Here is an 18,345-nt window from a genome sequence, read left to right on the forward strand (position 1 = left end):
AGTGCCCCAGCCACTGCACTGTTGCTCCAGCCCCCAATACAATATTCTTATTTGTTTGTTTTTGTTTTTGGGTAAATACAATATTCTTTTTCTTTTTCTTTTTTTTTGGATTTTGGTTTTTGGGCCACACCCAGTGGTGCTCAGGGGTTACTCCTGGCTGTCTGCTCAGAAATAGCTTCTGGCAGGCACGGGGGACCATATGGGACACCGGGATTCGAACCAACCACCTTTGGTCCTGGATCGGCTGCTTGCAAGGCAAACGCCACCGTGCTATCTCTCCGGGCCCAAATACAATATTCTTAATGGTACATCTAGAATAGATAATTTGTTCTGGAAGGTTTTCAGTGGCTTTGCCTCATGTTCATAAGAGGAATTACTGTCTATGGCAGTTTAAAATCTTGGGAAATGTATTTTTTGGGGGGGGGCACACCCTGTGACACTCAAGGCTTACTCCTGGCTATGCGCTCAGAAATCACTCCTGGCTAGGGGAACTGTATGGGACATGGGGAGTTGAGTCAGGTCCATCCTAGATCCGCTGTGTGCAAGGCAAATGCCCTACCACTATGCTATTGCTCCAGCCCCATGGGAATGTATTTCTTAAGATAGACATCTTGAGGGGGCCAGAGAGATAGCTTGGATGTAAGGCATTTACCTTACATGCAGAAGGATGGTGGTTCGAATCCCAGCATCTCATATGGTCCCCTGAGCCTGGCAGGAGTGATTTCTGAGCGTAGAGCCAGGAGTAACCTCTGAGCGCTGCCGGGTATGACCCAAAAACCAAAAAAAAAAAAAAGGAAAGGATATACATCTTGATTGTACTACCTGATTGATGGGCAACAGAATAAGTGTTGTATTAACAGACATGAAGACAGTATATGTCTTCTTATTCATGTCCTCCCAAGAGCTTTGGGGTGGACAGGTGCATTGTCAGTGAGCAGTCATATTTGGGTTTTTGTTTTTGTTTTTGAACCATACCTGGTGGCACTCAGGGATTACTCCTGGCTCTGCACTCAGGAATCACTCCTGGTGGTGTTTGAAGGACCATATGGAATGTCAGGTATCGAACCTGGGTCAGCTGTGTGCAAGACAAGTGCCCTACCCACTTTTATATTGCTGTAGCCCCAAGCTGTCAATATTTTGAAAGGAATTTTTTTCTGATCAGTGGGTTTCAATGGTGGATTTTAAATATTTATTAAATCATGTTGTAACAAATGTAATGTCACCCAGACTTCGTTGTGCCTTTTATGTCTTTTTTCTTGTTTTTTTTGGGCCACATTCAGCAGTGCTCAGGGGTTAATTCTGACTTTGCACTCAGAAATTCCCCTGGCAGGCTTGGGGGACCGTATGGGATGCCAGGAATCAAACCTAGGTCATTCCAGGTTGTCTGCATGTAAGGCAAACACCCTATCACTGTGCTATTGCTCCGGCCCCCCTGTTGTGCCTTTTATGGAGCAAAGATAGAGTTAATTCTTTTTTTGTTTGTTTATTTTTGAATCACATCTGGCTTTGCTCAGGGACTGCTCCCAGCTCCAGTTCCCTTTTTTTACTCCTGGTAGTGCTCATGGAATCATGTTTGCCAAAGATCAAACTTAGGGCTCACAAATGGAAAACCTGTGCACCACCCCTTTGAGTCATCTCCCTAGCCTAGAGTTAATATATAGTTCTTAATTTTTAAGGCCCTAGGATTTTCAGTATAATCATTGAGCATTGGCTTCAACTTAAAGTAACCAGCTGCATTATCCTCTAATGAAAGAGCCTAACCTGTGAAGCTTGAATACAGGCATTAACTTGTCTTTTTTTTTTTTTTAATGTAGCTGTGAAAGTCCTCCATGGCATCTTCCAACATAAAGCTATTTCTTTTCCTTTCTTTCCTTTTTTAAATCTAGACATCGTGATTTGCTGTATAGTTAATGGAAGGCACTTCCATCTATACTGAAAATCAGTCGTTCAGTGCAGCTCCTTCACTTTCTCCAGCCACCAGCACTACTTCCTAGTTTAACTTTGGACTCTCTGAGTTATAGATGTGATTTCTCTTCTGAGACTTTACAAACCAACCCTGCCGGCTGCAAACTTTCTCTCCTACAGTTTCCTCATCCCTCTCAGCCATCATTGAAATGAAATGTTAGATCTCTGGGCAGATTTAATCTTCTGTGTGGACTACTAAAACTGCCCATGTCTGCAATAAAGGCTTTGCTTCCCCCCACCCACCCCCACTTAAACCATGCCCAGTGATACTGGGGGTCTGTTCCCAGCTTGGTACTCAGAGATTGTTCCTGGGATGCTCAGACTACCATGTGGTGCCAGGGATCAAACCCACAGCTCCTACATGCAAAGGCTATGCTCCAACCCTTGAACTATTTTCCTGGCTGTCTCTTATTAATGTGTCCACTGGAGTACCACTTTGTAATTTCCTTCAAGAACTTTTAAATCCAGAGGGCTCAGTCAGTGTTCATTCTGTCTCAGCTTTTGACATGCTTTCCTCACACAGGTGAATAATTTCTAGCTTTTGCCTTAAAGTGAGGCATGTGACTGACTGTCCTACTCCCCTCTCATTCCACCTTCCGTCCAGCTTCCAGCAGTGTATGGAGCTTGGGAGAATCATGCAGTGCTGGGGATTGAACTTAGTCCCTCTTTATGCAAAGAGTGCATTCCAGCACTTTGAACCTGTGACTCTTCATTTCACTTGAACTCTTAGAGGCCCTTGTAAGGTTATTGATTGACTAATATCAACATTGTTGTGTCTCAGTATAGGGAGGCCCAGAAAAAGTGGAAATGGGTAAGATCCAAAATGGTTGGTTTTCGTTTTGAGCCCTCCTCGGCTTCCCCCAAATGTAGTTTATTTAGTCCCTGCCCAGGTTAAATGGTGATTAAAGGTGGTTTTTTTTTTTTTTTTTTGGTGGGGGGAGGCACACCCATTGATGCTCAGGGGTTACTACCGGCTATGTGCTCAGAAATTGCTCCTGGCTTGGGGGGACCATATGGGACGCCAGGGGATCGAACCATGGTCCGTCCTAGGCTAGCATGGGCAAGGCAGATGCTTTACCTCTAGTGCCACTGCTTCAGCCTCTAAAGGTGTTTCTTTTCTTTGCTTTTTTGTTTTGTTTGTTTCTTTTTGTTTTGGGGCCACATCCAATGGTACTCAAGGGTTACTCCTGGCTCTGCACTCAGGAATCACTCCTATTGGGCTTTGGGGTCAATCCTGGGTCTGCCATGTGTGAGACAAGTGTCCTGTCTGCATGTACTGTCAGTTAGGCCTCTATCTGTGCTTTCAAGACTATTTTCTTCATGCTCATTGTCTCCAAAGCAAGTCACCATGAAATTTCTATTCATACTTTTTGGGCTTTGACTATATCAGGCAAGGAAGCCCTTTGGGAAAAAGTTAAGGCCCTACATAGGTTGTCATGGAACCTTAGTTTTAGAAATTCTGGGTTTGGTTTATTTTTCACAAAGGTGTAAGATATGAATGTCAGCTCTGGGACCTTCTTGGAATGGGGTGGGTTGGGCACATTCCCTTTTCCACCTGTAGGCACAGTAGCCACAGCCACACCTGACACCCTTTACTACAGAAATGGCCCAGCTCCACAACTGAACCTCATCAAACTGCCAGTCCACCAAAATACCAAAATATCCTAACCAGAATACCCACAAAAATAGCCCAATTTTGTATAGCTCCTGGGCCTTGAGGCCTCATATGTGACACCTCCAAATTTTAGTACTATTAGCCCAGTTGGATCACAGCAAATCTGATGGGAAAGTTGTATAGAAGATTACCAAGATCTGTAAGCCTAAACAATAACACAGTAGGTGGTCGATTAGTACCAACCTGCCCAGTAAATCCTCAAATAATGACTTATTAGTAACACCACTGGGAGATATAAAATAAAAATCCCACATTCTGAGATCTCCCCAGGCACCATATTTTTAAACCCTAAGCAGCCAGGTCTGAAGAAGCAGGTAGCAGTGAAGAAATAATACACCAAGCAAATCAGGAAAGTCAAGAAGTCTGTGGCTTTTAAGAGTGGCTTCTTCCTCTTTGTGTCTCCAAGCACCCAGCCCAAACTGACTTTTCTTTATTATATCAATACCCATACCAAGGGGAGTGAAGGCCCAGGAGGGGGAAGGTGGGAGTGAGACGAAGTACCTATCATGTAGGCTTTTACATATCAAAGAAAGAGGTGTTTTTTTTTTTTTGTTTTGTTTTTTGTTTTTTGTTTTTGAGCCACACCCGGCGGTGCTCAGGGGTTACACCTGGCTGTCTGCTCAGAAATAGCTCCTGGCAGGCACGGGGGACCATATGGGACACCGGGATTCGAACCAACCACCTTTGGTCCTGGATCGGCTGCTTGCAAGGCAAACGCCACTGTACTATCTCTCCGGGCCCAAAGAAAGAGGTTTAAGAAAGAAGAAGGTGGGGTGGGGTGAGCATCTTTGGGGTTGATAATAAAATGTACAGTAAATTTGTGCCTGCATGGGAGCAGGCTAAGATGGTGGTGGGGAAACTGGGGTTACTGGTAGAGGAAAGGTCACACTGGTGGTGGGATTATGTTGGAACATTAAATGCTTGAAACAACTATTCTGAATGACTTGGTAAATCACAGTGCAATATTTTTTTATAAAGGGAAAAAACACAATAGGCATGTCAGTGTATGGGATGTAAATAATTCTTTTCTTGAATTTTCTGTCTCTCTGGTTTAAACATTGGCCATAAAGCAATGGGTATGAGAGCAGGCACAGCAGTAGGGCTTTAGACTTGCACATGGCCAACTTGGGATGGATCCGGGTTTGACCTCTGGCATTCCATATGGTCCCCAGAGCTTGCCAGGAGCGATTTCTGAGTGCAGAGCCAGGAGCAACCCCTGAGCAATGCTGGTGTGGCCCCAAAAGCCAAAAAAGGTAAAGAAATGGGTATGAAGTTAATTCTATTAATGACTTCCTTTTGACTACAGGTTTCTGAACCTCAGAAAAGTGGTTATTTTTGAGCCTAATTAAGAGGTATATTCTGCTTTAATGGGACAGTTTTCTCCTTCATTACTTCACTTCTTTCATCACCTTAGCTCTACATTGCTTCCTTGCTTGAGTCTACCTTCCCCAAAGAAAACCCAACCCCCAAGACCCTTGCAGAGTATTTATAAGTCAGAAACTATTTCCCAGTTCTTCCTGTCATTCATTTACATTATTACTAATTTTTTTCTTTTTTTTTTCTTTTTGGTTTTTGGGTCACAAAAACAGCAGTGCTCAGGGGTTACTTCTGGCTCTACGCTCAGAAATCACTCCTGGCAGGCTCGGGGGACCATATGGATTCCGGGATTCAAACCACCTTTCTTCTGCATGCAAGCAAACGCCCTACCTACATGCTATCTCTCTGGCCCCATTTACATTATTTTTATTGTGGGGAACTCACCCCACAATGGTTTTTATGTGCACTCTTGGCTGTGGTGCTAGGAACCAAATGGCAGTGCCACTAGGGCTGCTTGTGGGGAAGAAGTTTTGTTTTTTGTTTTTTGGTGTTTTTTTTTTTTTTGGTTTTTGGGTCACACCCCGCAGCGCTCAGGGTTACTCCTGGCTCTATGCTCAGAAATTCCTTCTGGAAGGCTCAGGAGATCATATGGGATGCCGGGATTCGAACCACTGACCTTCTGCATGCAAAGCAAACACCTTACCTCATGCTATCTCTCCGGCCGTGGGGAAGAAGTTTTTAACTTTTAATAATTCAGTAAATTCCTGGGGCTGGAATGACAATACAGTGTAGGACATTTACCTTTCATTCGGTCAACTGGGGTTTGATCCTTGGCATTCTGTATGGTCCCCTGAGCCCACCATAAGTAATTCCTGAGCGCAAAGCCAGGAGTAATTCCTGAACACCACCAAGTGTGGCCCCAAAATAAAAATAAAAAATGTCACAAAAATTCAGTAAGTTCCTTTATGTTAGAAGCAATCTTTCACTTGCACTTAAAGGTCACTTCTCTGATAGTCTTTATGATAAGTAGGATCACTGTTTACCAATAATTTTGTCTCATTGTTGAGTTGTTCCTTACTTTGAATTTTTTTTTTTTGTTGTTTATGGGCCACATCCAGTGGCATTCAGGGGTTCTTCCTGGCTCTATGCTCAGAATTCACTCCTGGCAGGCATGGGGGACCATATGGGAAGCCGGGATTCGAACCACCGACCTTCTGCCTGCGAGGCAAACCCCCTGCCCCCGTGCTATCTCCCCGGCCCCTTTACTTTGAATCTTAATTTATTTCTTTCTTCCTTTTTTTGGGGGGGGGGTGTCACACCCAGCATTGCTCAGGGGCTCTCTGCTCAGAAATCGTTTCTGACAGGCTCAGGGGACCAGATGGGATGCCGGGATTCGAACTGGGATCCAGCGTGTGTTGGCCGCATGCAAGGCAAATGCCTAACCGCTGTGCTATCTTTCCAACCCTGAGTCTTAATTTCTAATATAGTGTCTTAAACTAAAAGTTTGGAATATAAAGGAAAAATATAATTCTTTAAGAAAAAAATGCTCCATATTGAAAAATTATAAAGCTTAACATCTTGTTAAGGTCTCCTTTATAATGAAATCTAGTTATGTGTTATGCAAAGCAGTGTCAGAAGAACAAGGTTAAATCCTTTTTAGATGAGTTCTTTAGTGTAAAACAAGTTTTTGTATTTCTTAGGTCTTTTTTTTTTTTTTTCTTTTTTGGTTTTTAGGCCGCACCCGGCAGTGCTCAGGGGTTACTCCTGGCTGTCTGCTCAGAAATAGCTCCTGGCAGGCACGGGTGACCATATGGGACACCGGGATTCAAACCAACCACCTTTGGTCCTGGATCGGCTGCTTGCAAGGCAAACACCGCTGTGCTATCTCTCCGGGCCCTATTTCTTAGGCCTTAATAAACATTCTCTTTTCAATTTTTTTTTTTTTTTTGTGTTTTTTGGGTCACACCCGGCAGTGCTCAGGGTTTTTCCTGGCTCTGTGCTCAGAAATTGTTCCTGGCTGGCACGGGGGACCATATGGGATGCCGGGATTCGAACCGATGACCTTCTGCATGAAAGGTAAACGCCTTACCTCCATGCTATCTCTCCGGCCCCCTTTTTTTTTTTTTTTAAGTTTGTTTTTGGGTCACACCCAGCGGTGCTCAGGGGTGTGCTCAGAAATCATTCCTGGCAGGCTGGAAGGACCATAGCACCATATGGAATGCCAGAGATCAACCCTGGGTGTGTCCTGGGTCAGCCTCATGCTATGCTATCACTCCGTCCCCCCTTTCCATTTCTTTTTTTTTTTTTGGTTTTTGGGTCACACCCGGCATTGCTCAGGGGTAACTCCTGGCTCTACACTCAGAAATCGCCCCTGGCAGGCAAGGTGGACCATATGGAATGTCGGAATTCGAACCACCTTCCTTCTTCGTGGAAGGCAAAGACATTACCTCCATGCTATCTCGATGGCCCCTCACTTTTTTTTTTTTGCCCTTTCCATTTCTACCTTCTCCAAATAAAGTGTAAAATATCTAGCTTCTTAAACTATCATATTCAGTAGTTTTTAGGGGTTATTCCTTTCTCTGTGCTCAAAACTACTTCTGTTTGTTTTTTTGCTTTTTGGGCCACATTTGTTGACACTGAGAGATTACTCCTGGCTATGCACTCAGCAATTGCTCCTGGATTGGGGGACCATAAGGAACACTAGGGGATTGAACTGCAATCCGTCCTAGGTTAGTGTGTGCAAGGCAAATGCCCTACCACTTGTGCCACTGCTCTGGCCCCTAAAACTCACTTTTAATTTTAAGTATTTGGAATCTTAGAACAGCAGGCATGCAATTTAGGAGTTAAAATATGAACTCCTTATATATCTCATAATATAGTCTTTTAGTAACTCTATTAACTATTCAGGTTGCAGATAGTCTGTACTGTCTGTATATTTTATTGAGTCCTAATAATAATTCTTTTTTTTTTTTTTTTGGCCACACCCGGTAACGTTCAGGGGTTACTCCTGGCTATGCGCTCAGAAGTTGCTCCTGGCTTGGGGGACCATATGGGACACTGGGGGATCGAACCGCAGTCCTTCCTTGGCTAGCACTTGCAAGGCAGACACCTTACCTCTAGCGCCACCTTGCCGGCCCCAACAGTTAACTTTGAACTAAAATCATTGTAGACTTAAAGCCACTGGGTTATTTGGAAGTATATCCAAAACTCCTTGTGGAAAATAAATAAACATGTATATAATTAATTACTCAGTAAGACTTTTCCTAGAAGAATTTTGTATTTGATCTGCTCTCATAAATAAAAGCATTCCCATTTTGGCTTCCCCTGCCAAAGATTATGTACTTGTTCTTTTAACTAAAAGATTTGCATGTAGCTTACGGTGTAGGAGAGAATGCCAGGTTAGATATGCCTGAACACCCAAAGAATACATTAAAACCAGTTATAAACGGTAGGAATTTCACATAAACATCCATTAGATTTAGCACGGCTCTGAGAGAGAACAGTGCAGAGGGAATTAAAGAGTGGGGTGAAGGAATAATGGAGCCCTTTTCTTTTTCTTTCCTCCTTTCCTTTTCTTTCTTTCTCCACACCTTCTCTCTTTGTTTTTTCTCTGTCCCTTGGTTGGAAGAGCAGGCCCTGTCCTGTCTTGGTCACTCTGCTCCCCTAGAGCGCACTCTTTTGTTGTACTTGTGCACACTGTGGCTGTAGAGTTTGCATGCTGCTTTGATTTGCTCCTGGTTCTTATTGAGATCACATGCTTTGTTGTACCCGGCTTCCATTACAGAAGCTGGAGTTGGTCTGTTCGAAGGAATCTGACTGTGGTGTTGAGCTTGCAAGGCAGGTGCCCTCCCAGTGACCCAGCCTGGTGCCCAAACCTTTCTCTTTGCAATTTTGTAAAATTAAAGACCTTATTTGACTTCTTTCCAAATGTTGCCAGTTAAGTTGGCTACGAAGGGGCAGAGCCTTCAACAATTCTTTCATTGCTGTTGAATAAAAGCACAATTGTTGTATAATTGTAGTTTGGCATTTCCTAGGCTTTTACTAGGAAACACACTCTTTTCAGGCCTCCAGTGTTAGACGAATTGGCCTTTTGCCTCCAAGGTTTGATGACAAAACCCAGTCTATATTGTTACCGTGCTGCTTTTTAAAAATGATGACATGTTTTGCATACTAAGGTTGATTTAAAAAAAAAATTTTTTTTTTGGTCACATCTGGCAGCACTCAGGGGTTACTCCTGGCTCTACACTCAATAATCGCTCCTGGCAGTCTTGGGACTATATGGGATGCTGGGATTCGAACCACCATCCTTCTGCAAGCAAGGCAAACACCCTACTTCCCTGCTATCTCTCCAGCCCCAATTTTTTAAAATATTGTAGTCTTTTTTGGGGTCGCCACACCCAGGAGCACTCGGGATACTTCTGTCTCTGCTCTCAGAACTCACTCCTGGCAGGCTTAGGGGTCCTTATTGGATACCAGGGATTGAACTCTAGTTGGCCGCATTTAAGACAAGCACCTTACCTGCTGTACTATCACACCAGTCCCTAGTGGAACTTTTCAAAAGACAAATTTTTAATTAATTTCATATACACATCCACAAGCACTTCTATCTTCCAATCTGTAACTACTTAATGAATTTTTCAAAGATTTGCCTGCAGCACATTTTATTTTAATTAGCCTGATTCTTAACTCTTCTGGCAGAAATGTTCCAGATAATTTTATAAAGGGCTTTACAGTATGATAGTGTGTTAATGTCATTCTCAAATTTTTACTTAGGCATTTAATTTGCCTGTGTTAGGCTAATGTCTTTGAGACCTGGCATGCATTCTTTTGCATGGTAATTTTTTTTTTTTGGAATTTATGAAATTAAGACTCATTTCATGTTCTTCTCTGAAGTATTTAGGCCAGTATGTAGGGTTTCTGGGATTTCTTGGAGCTGATTGAAAACAAGGGTTACGGGGCCCGAGAGATAGCCTGGTGGTAAGGCGTTTGCCTTGTGTCCAGAAGGACAGTGGTTCGAATCCTGGCATCCCATATGGTCCCCCATGCCTGCCAGGGGTGATTTCTGAGCGTGGAGCCAGGAGTAGCCCCTGAGCGCTGCCAGGTGTGACCCGAAAACCAAAAAAGAAAACAAGGGTTACAGTAGTGCAACTTCGGTGTTCACACCCTCGCATACTTCCACTAGTGAATGGGTCGTTGTACTCTGGCAGTAAGTTAACAGGTTCTTTGTTCTTTACAGTTAGTTAACTAAATCTGTAATTATTTCTTATTTACTTGATTGGATAAAATGTTTAATAATGGGAGGGCACAAATGGAGCATAGGTTTGCATGCTGCAGCACTGGGTTTGATCCCTAGCACTGCACATTTACCGTATTTTTCGGCGTATAAGGTGACCCCCTAAATTTGCAGTTAAAACATAGGTTTAGGCCTATATTCGCTGTTGAGACAGAACGTTCCTGTGCTGCAACTGTATGTACCACAGTGAGCCAATCACAACAAGCAAAGGTTCAAAGGCTATAATGTAATAGACTTCCTCTCTGACTCTGGCCAATCTGAGCAGGCTTTTGACAGTGTAGATTCGGGTCCAGAACGTTGTCTAATTTGCATGCATCAAAAGCCTGCTTGGATTGGCTGTTAGAGAGGCGGTCCGAGCAGCCTTGCAGTGATTGGTCCCTTATCATAGGCACCTTTTCTGGCAATTCCCTGGTGGCGTCAGTTAATCTCCCCCACTACATGAACCAAACACCACCACATCCTCGAACCCTAGCACTGAACCACCAATACGGTTAGCTGGGTTTTGCCAGAAGTGGCCCCCCAGATCTCCTGAGTACTGTTTGGGAGCCTCCAAGAAAGAGATTTGGAAACTCTGCGGCCTGATTTTGTTTGTTTGTTTCGTTTAGCGGCATATTGAAACATTTTTTGGAATATACTTGGCGTATATGCGAGTACATATGACCCCCGATTTTCAGTTGACTTTTTTTTTTGTTTCAAAAGTCATCTTATACCCCGGAAAATATGGTGCACATTTTGGAGCATTCCAGAATGAAAAACATACACAGTAGGTCTTTCTCTTCGTTCCCTACTTGCTTCTGAGAACTAGGAAACCACAAATCTTTATTCTACCTCTATAGGTTTGCCTATTCTGAATAGCTAGTATGAAGAAATTTATTAGATAATATGAGCTATTTTGTATCTGACTTCTTTGGCTTAGTATAATATTTTCCAGGTTTATCATGTTGTAACATACTATTGCATTATGTCTCATTGCCGAGGTTTTGCTTTAAAGTTATTTTGGTATTTTTTCTTATCTTTCATTCCCTTTTATTGTAAAGTAAGATCTCTAATCGTAATAACTATGATTTCAGAGATTAAACCAGTTCATTTGTAGTAGCCACAAAACAGTCATCTGTGTACTGTAGAGCACTTCACAGTTAACATTTTTAAATGTGTGTCTCTGGAGTCATAGTGGATAGGGCACTTGCCTTGCATGCGGCCAAGCTGGGTTTCCCCGCACCCTGTATGGTTTCCTGAGCACTTCTACATATGACCCAAAAAAGAATTTTAAAAATGTCAGAAATTGCATTCTTAGCAACTGCAGTGGCAGGCCCAGTGGAACCAGGTATATCATTGTGATTGTAATTTAGTGCATTTTAATAGTTAGTATTAGAAGCATTTTATATATCTACAAAAGTTTAGAGTAATTTCTCTGTGCTTTCCTCAGTGATTTTTTTTAAACTAGGGAAAACCAGTATATAATCAGAAATAGAATTCCCAGTTTACCTTTCACATCCAAAATCACAAACATCAAAATGCATGGAAAATTTATGTTCTGTTGATAGCTATAGAATTTATAAGAATGCACTAAAAGATTTATATTCTGTTAATTATCTTTGTTTTTGTTATTTTTTTGACATGCTTCTTCAGGAACCTTCCAAAAAAGATCCATGCCAAAGGTTAGTATCCCTTTGAATTCTGCTCTATGTCAAGTTCTTCACAAGGTTTCTTTCATAAAGATTTCCCTCATACATTTACATACATGATGTAACTTAAGAATACTGTATAAGGGGGCCGGCGAGGTGGCACTAGAGGTAAGGTGTCTGCCTTGCAAGCGCTAGCCAAGGATCAGCTAGCCAAGGATCAGGACCGCAGTTTGATCCCCCGGCGTCCCATATGGTCCCCCCAAGCCAGGGCAATTTCTGAGCACTTAGCCAGGAGTAACCCCTGAGCATCAAACGGGTGTGGCCCAAAAAACCAAAAAAAAAAAGAATACTGTAGGGGCCGGGCGGTGGCGCAAGAGGTAAGGTGCCTGCCTTGCCTGCGCTAGCCTTGGACGGACCGCGGTTCGATCCCCCGGTGTCCCATATGGTCCCCCAAGCCAGGAGCGACTTCTGAGCGCATAGCCAGGAGTAACCCCTGAGCGTTACCGGGTGTGGCCCAAAAACCAAAAAAAAAAAAAACACAAAAAAAAAAGAAAAGAAAAAAGAATACTGTATAGGGCTGTAGGTGTAGCTTAATGGTAGAACACTAGTCTTGTAAGTTTGATCCCAGCATGGCCAAAAAAAGGAGTAACAGTAAATTTTGGCCACAATTATTGGTCAGTGGAACAGTTCTTTAGCATTAGAAAATTTGATTTTTAATTTCAGTCATTTTGAGTAACTTTAAAAGCTCACTTTCAGGGGCCAGAGAGACAGCACAGCAGTAGGGTGTTTGCCTTCTACGCAGCCAACCCAGGAGATAGTGGTTCGATTCCTGTCATCCCATATGGTCCCCTGATCCTGCTAGGGGCGATTTCTGAGCGCAGAACTAGGACTAACCTCTGAGCAGGGCTAGGTGTGACCCTAAAACAAAACAAAACAAAAAAAAGCTCACCTTGAGTAATTTTTTTCCTCTCCCAACCTTAGTAATTTTTTTGGTTTGTTTTGGGCCATACCCGGTGACGCTCAGGGGTTACTCCTGGCTATGTGCTCAGAAATTGCTCCTGGCTTAGGGGACCATATAGGACACTAGGGGATTGAACTGAGGTCTGTCCTAGGCTAGCTCTTGCTAGGCAGACACCTTCGCTCTAGTGCCACCGCTCCGGCCCCATCCTTGAGTAATTTTTAAGTATTTTTTGGAAAGTAAATTGGAACCACACTTGGGGCCGGGCGGTGGCGCTAAAGGTAAGGTGCCTGCCTTGCCTGCGCTAGCCTTGGACGGACCGCGGTTCGATCCCCCGGTGTCCCATATGGTCCCCCAAGCCAGGAGCAACTTCTGAGCACATAGCCAGGAGTAACCCCTGAGCATTACCGGGTGTGGCCCCCCCAAAAAAAAAAATTGGAACCACACTTGATGCACAGACAAGGGACTGATTTGAAGTTCAGTCCCTGGTCTGCAGCTCAGCCCTCCTTAATCTCACCCTGTCTCCAGGACTGCTCTGTAAGGTAAGAGTTTCTTTTATATTTTACACAAGAAATAATTAATCTTACAAGTATATTAGGTATCAGATTTTTCCAATGGTTTTATAATACATTTCTTACAGTTTTAGTAATAATACACATGTATTCTGAAAGTTACACATATGCCATCCTATAATTGTCTTGAGAGATTGGAATCCTTTATGTATGAAAAAATTGATTACAAAGAGTACCTTTATCTTCTATCTGACTTAAAGCGTTTTGTGTATATAGGGGAAACATGTCCTAAGACTTAAAAAATTTGTTTAGTAACCCTGTCGGCGCTCAGGGGTTACTCCTGTCTTTCTGCTCAGAAATCACCCCCGGCAGGCTCGGGGGACCTTATGGGATGCTGGGATTCGAACCTGTGTTGGTTGCGTGCAAGGCACGCCTTTACCGCTGTGCTATCGCTCTGGCCCAAGACTGTTAAAATTTTTTAGTATGAGGGGCCAGAGAGATAGTATGGAGGTAGGGCACCCAAAAACAAACAAACAAAAATTTTTTTTAGTTTGAAATGGACAGAGTATTAAGAACATATACTTACAAGAAACTAATAGTAAATTAGTAAATTCTCTTCCTTTAACTTTAAGGACTGAAATGCTGCAGCCAGGTTCTCCACAGAGAATTTGAAAATGGGGTCTGAGTAGGGCTCTTGCCTTTTATGCAGCCAAACTAGGCTTGATCCCTGGCATCCCATATGGTCCCCTGAGCACCACCAGGAGTGATTCATGTGTACAGAACCAGGAATAACTCCTTAGCTTCACTGAGTGTGGCCCAAAACAAAGAAACATCGGAAAGAATTTGCAAACATAAATTACAAACTTGCCATAGTCTTAGGTATACATAGTTGAGTAAGAATCATTACAGAGCAGGTAAGGCACTTGCCTTGCATGCAGCTGACCTGGGATTGATCTCTAGCATCCCATATGGCCCCCTGTTTACTGCTAGGAGTGATTCCTAGGGCAGAACCAGGAGTAACCCCTGAGCATCACTGGGTGTGACATAAAAAAAAAAAACTTGAAACAAATAAGAATCACAACCAGGAGGGGCCGGAGAGATAGCATGGAGGTAAGGCGTTTGCCTTGTATGCAGAAGGTCAATGGTTCGGAGCCCAGCATCCCATATGGTCCCCTGAGCCTGCCAGGAGATATTTCTGAGCATAGAGCCAGGAGTAACCCCTGAGTGCTGCCGGGTGTGACCCAAAAACTAAAAAAGAATCACTACCAGGAGTACATAAATAATGCTTACAACTGAGTTTTAAATTTGCCAAAGTCTTAGGTACATGTAAAACAGATTAAGAATCACTAGACAGAAGGCAGAGAGATAGGACAGTGGGCAAAGCTTTTGCCTAGCACACAGCCAACCCTGGTTCAATTCCCAGCAACCCATGTGGTCTCTCGAGCCCAATCAGAATAATCCCAGAACACAGAGCCATGACAGCCTTGAGCACAGCCCAGCATGTTCTCCCCTCAACAAACAAACCACATGTGAAGCAGATGCCAGTAGCTGTATTAGATGATATTGCTTCCAAATTTAAAAATAAAAGAAGAAAACTTTATTCATAATATACTCAGAACTAGCCCATAACCCATATTATATGTGATCATATAGAGGCACATATACACATTTGTATATAGGCATATAAGTATTCTATATTGATACTATTGTAATCTTTTTAAAATTATTATTATTATTCTGTTTTTTGGATCATACCTGACAGCACTCAGGGGTTATTCCTGACTCTGTGCTCAGAAATCGCCCTGGCATGCTAGGGGACCACATGGGATGCCGGATTCAAACCACCGGCCATTCTGGATCAGCTGCATGCAAGGCAAATACCTTGCCGTTGTGCTATTTCTCCGGTTCCTAAAAATTATTTCTTAATATTGTCACCATTCTAGATACTTGCTTTTGTCTCCAACTATTATAAAGCAAGAACCAAAGTAAATTAACTCTTTTTGAATGTACAAATATTTGGGCCCAGAGAGATAGCACAGCGGCGTTTGCCTTGCAAGCAGCAAGGACCAAAGGTTGTTGGTTTGAATCCCGGTATCCCATATGGTCCTCCATGCCTGCCAGGAGCTATTTCTGAGCAGACAGCCAGGAGTAACCCCTGAGTACCGCCGGGTGTGACCCAAAAAAAAAAAAAAAAGAATGTACAAATATTTAAATGTGAATGTTGAAAGAAAACCATCATTGGTAAAATGCTGATGATTTTATTGCTTTTCCCCCCCTCTTCTAGTTACTGGTCATATTGGATCTTCCCCATCATAGGCGCTGTTCTCTTAGGTTTCCTGTACCGTTACTTCACATCAGAAAGCAGATCTTCCTGAGGCGGCCTTGTTGAAGTCTGGAAAGCAAATCGGCTTGGGAGTGAAAACTAGAGACTTGTTGGAGGCTGCATTATTGCCCATTATCTTCGTCTCTTTGGATCCTAGCGGGTTGGCCAGACATCCTGGCCCCCCACACGCCAGGGCTGTGTCCTATGTCTCAGCTGCACTCATCGTTCTCTGCCCCTACCCAAGCTTTCCATGTCCAAGTTTCCACAGGCACTTTTACCTTTCAAAATTCAGTTTCCTAATTTCAGTCCTTGTCTTAGTCACGCTGTCCTGTGGCAAAAATGCTTTCCAAAACTTTAGACTGCAGAGTGGTCCTTCCCGGAAGAGGAGCACACTCAGACGCTTTCAAGTAAATAGGACAAAATTTTGGCTTATTTTTATTATTTATCATTAAGGGTTTAGTTTCTTAATTTGCCCACTATGAATTTAAACACATCTGCCCAAGATCCTTGTTTCTTGCTTATATTTATTAAAATACAAAGAAATGTGGTCTTCTCTGTGATCCTTCCTGTGATCCTCATGTGATCCTCCATGTGATCCTCTCCTCCTTCCTAAGCGAGTATAGCAGGTAGGCCAGGCCTCCTGCTGACTCCAGGCTGTTAGATTCCCAAGTGGCACTAGACAGTATTGACTTCCCTTTTATTTCTTGGGAAAGGGAGAGAGGATAGATTGGTGTGATAGGATAATTGATAGTAATGTTTCCGAAAAATATTGAAAACCATTAGGACAGGAATGTAGAAATGACACCAGTTTATAGCCATTGATTTCCCCCATCTCTCTCTTGCTCGCTCTTTTTCACTTACTTTGTGGCATCAGGGATAGAACATTTGATTTGTGTTCTACCGCTGAGCTATATTATATTCTCACCCTCCACCCCCTCCTGCAGCCATCTTTTCTTGTTCAAATGCAAATTTATAATTACGTCTGAGGAATTTTACCAGAAAATTTTGATGTTCTATGTTTATTGCCTCACTTTAGTTCCACCTTTTATAAAATGATTCAAAATTGATCCAAGGTAGACTCTTTGATCTGTTTACCACTTTCATATAGTAAAATGTTAGATTGTGCGCAATTGTAGCCAAGAATGTTTTCTATTACCTTGCTGGCAATTCCAATTTGTGATTTTGTTTTGTTTTCCATTGAGAATAAAAAAAAGACCAAACTGGTAATTTTTCCTCGAATGAGTGTTTCATTGAGGAAGTGATTTTTATAGAACTATGTTACTGTTTCTTTGTGGTTTAGGAATTTCTCTCACATCTTTGACTTGTCTATTTCTGAGGAAGCTTCTGAGGAGACAGTGTTGTGCCTATTTTCTAGTCACTTCTGTTTCTGACGACATTTCTCCCACCCTTTGAGCATTTCCAGTCTCTGAGCTCTGTCACATGTGGCTGGGTGTGGCTCTGCTTGCGCCTCCCGCTCCCTCACTATTTAAGAAAAAGTTCAGCCCAGGCCTTGTCTCCTGTGATTTTTTTAATTGAGTGGATTCATAATTCTTCAAACCTTGTACTTTCTCTCTTGGATAATGACCTTTTGGAATAACTAGGGGGTTTGGGTCTGACTTTTTTTTATATACTAGGGGTATGGGTATAGGCAAACTTTTATCTTTAGAAAATGTTTTGTATGTACTGCAAGATGCCACTGTCAGGCATTTTATTGACTATTTACAACACTGGTATAACTTAATTCTCCTCTGAAGATAGGAAAGGCTTACCTTGAATAAATGGCTATAAAAATTAAGTTGCATGGTGATGACAAGGGGTTACTTTGGGGTAGAAATAATGAACAAAGGCACATTGAGGAGCTAAAAAAGGAACATTCAAGCTAAAATGAAGCCAGAAGATAACCTAGATCAATTAAAAGTTTGTTGGCAGCCTCTGTATGGATGAAAATCATCTGGCTTATAAGAAACATTAAAGACTGAGTCAAGCAAGACTGGTGTTTTTGATATTTTTTATTGTAAACACCAATGTGAAAGCTCTGTTTTTTAAATTTTACGTTGGTTGTCTTTTCCTGTTTATATCTGGACTTGTTCTTACTCGAGTGAGAGGAAAAGATTTTCAGACTTTGTATCTACCCCGTGTGAACCCTGTCCAGGACTTTGGAATGACTGCTAATGTGATGGCACTTTGTAGAATAAAAACCACATGTGGGTGCATTTGCTCTGACTTTATTGCGTACATAAACAGCCAGGTAGAGCTCATTGGAGAGTTTGCACAGGTTTTGGGAAACAATAAAAATATACAGTTAGCCGAATCTGTCAAAAAGGGCTTTTGTTTTAGAAAGTCCTTCCCAATGAGGTGTGCTCAAATCCATAAGACCCTCTCCACACAGGGAGGTCTTGAAAGTCCCACAAGAGAGCTGGAGAAGCGAATTCTATGGGCCACCTAGGACCCCGGAACTGTTGTCGGGGGTGTTGGCTTGTTGATTCCTGAGAAGGATGACTGCTGCCTCCAGGGACTGAGTTCTCCGAAGGCGAGAGGACAGACAGTTGGGCCCCCAAAGCTGAGTATCTGTGTCCAACCTCCCCTCCTTGAAAACTGTTTTTGTTTTGAGGGAGGCTTGGGCTTAGGTTTTTTGATTTGTTAATGATTTCTATATTTTTAAAGCAATGGGGGGAGG

The 18,345-nt window shown here is 42.7% G+C and overlaps 1 protein-coding gene across 1 annotated transcript in view; it reads left to right on the forward strand.

Moving 5' to 3' along the window:
- The window catches only part of LOC126027457 (cytochrome b5 type B), a 35,554-nt gene extending 18,659 nt beyond the window's left edge, over positions 1–16,895 (forward strand). Inside the window, exons 4-5 of the mRNA XM_049786478.1 lie at positions 11,880–11,908; positions 15,630–16,895. Coding sequence (XP_049642435.1) covers positions 11,880–11,908; positions 15,630–15,720 — 120 coding nt within the window. The 3' untranslated portion in view covers positions 15,721–16,895. The remainder of the gene's footprint in view (positions 1–11,879; positions 11,909–15,629) is intronic.
- The last annotated feature ends 1,450 nt before the right edge of the window (positions 16,896–18,345 follow it).

The sequence above is a fragment of the Suncus etruscus genome, chromosome 14 (genome assembly GCF_024139225.1).
Source record: "Suncus etruscus isolate mSunEtr1 chromosome 14, mSunEtr1.pri.cur, whole genome shotgun sequence".
Taxonomy (NCBI): Eukaryota; Metazoa; Chordata; class Mammalia; order Eulipotyphla; family Soricidae; genus Suncus; species Suncus etruscus.